A 5,000-nucleotide genomic window follows, 5' to 3' on the forward strand; every position below is an offset into this window, starting at 1 on the left:
TTCGCAGAAAATGCAGTAGTTTATACATCAATTAATGTTTCTGGGTGTTGTTGATAAATGCATCACGGACCGGTACCGGTCCCCTGGACCGGTGGTTGGGGACCACTGCTTTACACCACTGCATCCCACGCTTTGCATTGGACTCGGTGATGTATGGCTTATATGCAGCCGCTCGGCCATGGAAACCCATTCCATGAAGCTCTCTGCGTACTGTACGTGGGCTAATTGGAAGGCCACATGAAGTTTGGTGCTCTGTAGCAACTTGGTGTGCAGAAAGTCGGCGACCTCTTTGCACTATGCGCTTCAACATCCGCTGACCCCTCTCTGTCAGTTTACGTGGCCTACCACTTCGTGGCTGAGTTGCTGTTGTTCCCGAACTCTTCCATGTTCTTATAATAAAGCCGACAGTCGACTTTTGGAATATTTAGGAGCGAGGACATTTCACGACTGGATTTGTTGCACCGGTGGCATCCTATGACAGTTCCACGCTGGAAATCACTCAAGTGCTTGATTTTATACACCAGTGGCCAGGCCAAGTGATTAGGACACCTGATTCTGATCATTTGGATGGGTGGTGTGAAGAATCCATGTATGTTTAAGAGTTCTTTCTGTACTCATAGTCATGTTTAAAAGTGTTTTTCCATTTGTACTCTTTATATTTTTTTATCTTATGTCTGCAAGTAAACTATGTGTGTTACCTTGAAGGCTTGCACTGTAGGAGATGGAATGCTCCCTTTTGTCTTATCTGTAGTAGAACAATGAGGCTGTGTTCCTCTCCGGATAGGTGGGGGGTTTCGTTTCGTCATGTGCAAGGAGTTGGTTTCTTCCGTTTGAGTGTCAGATCAACTAGAGTAGCCGATATGAATGTATTAGGTCAGTCTACCCCAGGGCAGCTGTGGCTACGAAAGTAGCTTACCACCACCAGGTGTGAATGAATGATGGTTTTTTAACATGTAAAGCGACTTTGGGTACTTAGAAAAGCGCTATATAAATCCCAGGTATTATTATTATTATTGTATTGGTTAAGCTGGTCTCTTGAGATTTTCAGTAAAACTTGATAATATTCCTATTCTGTCTTGGTGATCCTTCTTACTCAGCATATATGTCATCGAATGAACTTGGGATTGACCAGTAATTTAGATTCCCTGGGAGGAAGAGCTGGTGGAATACTTTTGGCAATATAGTGTATGTAAGACTTTTGCACAGTACTGTAATAATTGTGATATTTACCACTCTTGCCTCACACATGTTCCTACAGTATGTTTCCTATTGTCACCATATCATATATACAGCCTGACCCTGACAAGAAACAGTCCATCATTCACATCCTGGCAATGCTGTCCAGCCTGTTCACCACTCTGGACACTAAAAGACATGCGGACGGTTTGGAAGGAACGCCTCACCTCCGACCCACACACCACCCAGTGAGTTAATTTGCATTAAATACAATAAAACATGTATTTGCTTATTAGTGTTATCATCATCATCATCATCATCATGCCAGGTGGCGGTCGTGCTCCAGCAACTGTACCCGTTGATCCAGAATATTCTAAGTAAATGGCTGAAGGACTCCGAGGTGGTGGAGGTAAGAACGGATCTTGTATGGTCACCGGTCACAACATTAGGTACAGTATGTACTCCTCCCCAGGCGGTGTGCGGTGTGTTTGATAAGTCCGTTCGGAACCTGCTCCTCGACTTCGGGCCCTTGGTCGCCCAACTGAGTGGGACGTTGGGGCAGATCTACGCCGCCTGCCCACAAGCCTCGGCACTGGACCTGGCGAGTCAGGTGTGTGGTTTTGTGGATCAGCGTCACAGCAGGGGACCTCATGTGTTCTCCTCGCTGTAGATGGTTGGCATATTTGCTGGAGAGGAACCACACATCTGCTCCATTAAAAGCCTGCTGGAGGTCCTCACCTCGTCCACTCTGACCAGGTTTCGGCAAGGTGAACTTTTTTTTTTTTTTTGTCTTTTTAACAGCAAAATCCCCCCCAAAAAACAACACATTTTTTTCATTGTTAAAGTCTTATTCCAAAATGGAATAACTTCATTTTAAAAATTCAAAAAGTAGACACAATACCTCATAATGACAATGTGAAAATGTTGTCTTTTTTGAATACGACGTCACAAGCTTGGCACACCTATCTTTGGGCAGTTTCGCCCATTCCTATTTGCAGCACCTCTCAAGCGCTATCAAGTTGAATGAGAAGTGCTGGTTTTTATCCAGGATGTCTCTGTATATTGCTGCATTCATCTTTCCCTCTATCCTGGCTAGTCCCCCAGTTCCTGCACTGAAAAAAAAGTCAGTGTTCAAAAACAAGAAAAAAAAAAATACAAACCCCGTTCCCATATGAGTTGGGAAATTGTGTTAGATGTAAATATAAACGGAATACAATGATTTGCAAATCATTTTCAACCCATATTCAGTTGAATATGCTACAAAGACAACATATTTGATGTTCAAACTGATAAACATTTTTTTTTTGCAGATAATCATTAACTTTAGAATTTGATGCCAGCAACACGTGACAAAGAATTTAGGAAAGGTGGCAATAAATACTGATAAAGTTGAGGAAAGCTCATCAAACACTTATTTGGAACATCCCACAGGTGAACAGGCAAATTGGGAACAGGTGGGTGCCATGATTGGGTATAAAAGTAGATTCGATTAAATGCTCAGTCATTCACAGACAAGGATGGGGCGAGGGTCACCACTTTGTCAACAAATGTGTGAGCAAATTGTTGAACAGTTTAAGAAAAACCTTTCTAAACCAGCTATTGCAAGGAATTTAGGGATTTCACCATCTGCAAGCAGCTAAGCCCGTGACCTTTGATCCCTCAGGCTGTACTGCATCAACAAGCGACATCAGTGTGTAAATGATATCACCACATGGGCTCAGGAACACTTCAGAGACCCACTGTCAGTAACTACAGTTGGTCGCTACATCTGTAAGTACAAGTTAAAACTCTCCTATGCAAGGCGAAAAGCGTTTATCAACAACACCCAGAAACGCTGTCTGCTTCGCTGGGCCTGAGCTCATCTAAGATGAACTGATACTAAGTGGAAAAGTGTTCTGTGGTCTGACGAGTCCACATTTCAAATTGTTTTTGGAAACTGTGGACGTCGTGTCCTCCGGACCAAAGAGTAAAAGAACCATCCGGATTGTTATAGGCGCAAAGTTGAAAAGCCAGCATCTGTGATGGTATGGGGGTGTATTAGTGCTCAAGGCATGGGTAACTTACACATCTGTGAAGGTGCCATTAATGCTGAAAGGTACATACAGGTTTTGGAGCAACATATGTTGCCATCCAAGCAACGTTACCATGGACGCCCCTGCTTATTTCAGCAAGACAATGCCAAGCCACGTGTTACATCAACGTGGCTTCATACTAAAAGAGTGCGGGTACTAGACTGGCCTGCCTGTAGTCCAGACCTGTCTCCCATTGAAAATGTGTGGCGCATTATGAAGCCTAAAATACCACAACGGAGACCCCCGGACTGTTGAACAACTTAAGCTGTACATCAAGCAAGAAAAGGAAATAATTTCACCTGAGAAGCTTAAAAAATGTGTCTCCTCAGTTCCCAAACGTTTACTGAGTGTTGTTAAAAGGAAAGGCCATGTAACACAGTGGTGAACATGCCCTTTCCCAACTACTTTGGCACGTGTTGCAGCCATGAAATTCTGAGTTAATTATTATTTGCAAAAATAAAAAAAGTTTATGAGTTTGAACATCAAATATCTTGTCTTTGTAGTGCATTCAATTGAATATGGGTTGAAAAGGATTTGCAAATCATTGTATTCCGTTTATATTTACATCCAACACAATTTCCCAACTCATATGGAAACGGGGTTTGTACAAAAATAAGGGATATTTTATTTGAACTAAGCAAAATTATCTGCCAATAGAACAAGAAAATGTGGCTTGTCAAGACTTTCCAAAACAAGTAAAATTAGCTAACCTCAATGAACCCCAAAATACCTTAAAATAAGTATATTCTCACTAATAACAAGTGTACTTTTCTTGGTAGAAAAAAAAAAAAGACCTTTTTGCTCAATATGTTGAAAAATTGTCTTAAATTAAGTAGATGCTAGTGCCATTATCTTGACATAATGATATGCGCTCGGCATTACATTTCTTGAAACCATCAAACTTACACTAAAAACTAATTTATTGTTCTTAATGGAAAGGCAACAAGGCAAGCGTTTGTTACTCTCGGGGTCTCCTAGCCGCTCAGGCAAATCATATTGTCTAAAAATGCATTTTTCCATCAATAACATGACATCATCGCGCCAAGTGTGTGCTCTTTCAGTCAATTAGTGCGCATATTTACAGCCCGGTCCCCGGCCAAATTTTTTTCTATTGTCATTTTGAAAAATGTATCTGAATGTGCATGAACTATTTCTGTTCAAATTTGTTTGAAATGTCACATGTTAAATGTTTAAATATTAACTGTCAGTTTACTGTACTGTGCCAACTGTACTACTATATATGAGTACGTGTTTTCTATTGTTTCATTGGAAATAAAACGGCAAAGTCCATTTGGCTGTCATCTGTTTTAATTATGAGACACAATTGTGTCAAAGTCATGATTTTTTTTTTTTTCATGCTTGAAATAAGAAATTCTTACTTTAAAAAAGTAGTTTTATACTTGTGAGTGTTGATGACACAGCTTTGCAACAGTTGATATTCTAGTTTCAAGCATGTTTTACTCAATATAGGTCATCAAATCTCAGCAACAAGCTGTAATATCTTACTGAGATCATTTAGGACCAAAACCCTTAAAACAAGTAAAACACTTTAACATAAAATCTGCTTAGTGAGAAGAATGATCTTATCAGACAGAAAATAAGCAAATATCACCCTTATTTGAGATATTTAATCTTACTTAGATTTCAGTTTTTGCAGTGTGCCGCTGAAAAACATCCCCCACACCATGATGCTGCCACCACCATGCTTCACTGTAGGGAGGGTATTGGCCTGGTGGTTCAAACCAAAGAGTT

General features: G+C 40.7%; 1 protein-coding gene across 3 annotated transcripts in view; it reads left to right on the forward strand.

Moving 5' to 3' along the window:
- Positions 1-5,000, forward strand: part of LOC133665425 (importin-13-like) — a 58,894-nt gene that overhangs the window by 38,361 nt on the left and 15,533 nt on the right. For all 3 annotated transcript variants that reach the window (XM_062070712.1, XM_062070714.1, XM_062070713.1), the window contains 4 exons: positions 1,293-1,424; positions 1,505-1,585; positions 1,649-1,786; positions 1,847-1,943. In XM_062070712.1, coding sequence (XP_061926696.1) covers positions 1,293-1,424; positions 1,505-1,585; positions 1,649-1,786; positions 1,847-1,943 — 448 coding nt within the window. The remainder of the gene's footprint in view (positions 1-1,292; positions 1,425-1,504; positions 1,586-1,648; positions 1,787-1,846; positions 1,944-5,000) is intronic.

This window comes from Entelurus aequoreus, linkage group LG14, assembly GCF_033978785.1.
Source record: "Entelurus aequoreus isolate RoL-2023_Sb linkage group LG14, RoL_Eaeq_v1.1, whole genome shotgun sequence".
Classification (NCBI taxonomy): domain Eukaryota; kingdom Metazoa; phylum Chordata; class Actinopteri; order Syngnathiformes; family Syngnathidae; genus Entelurus; species Entelurus aequoreus.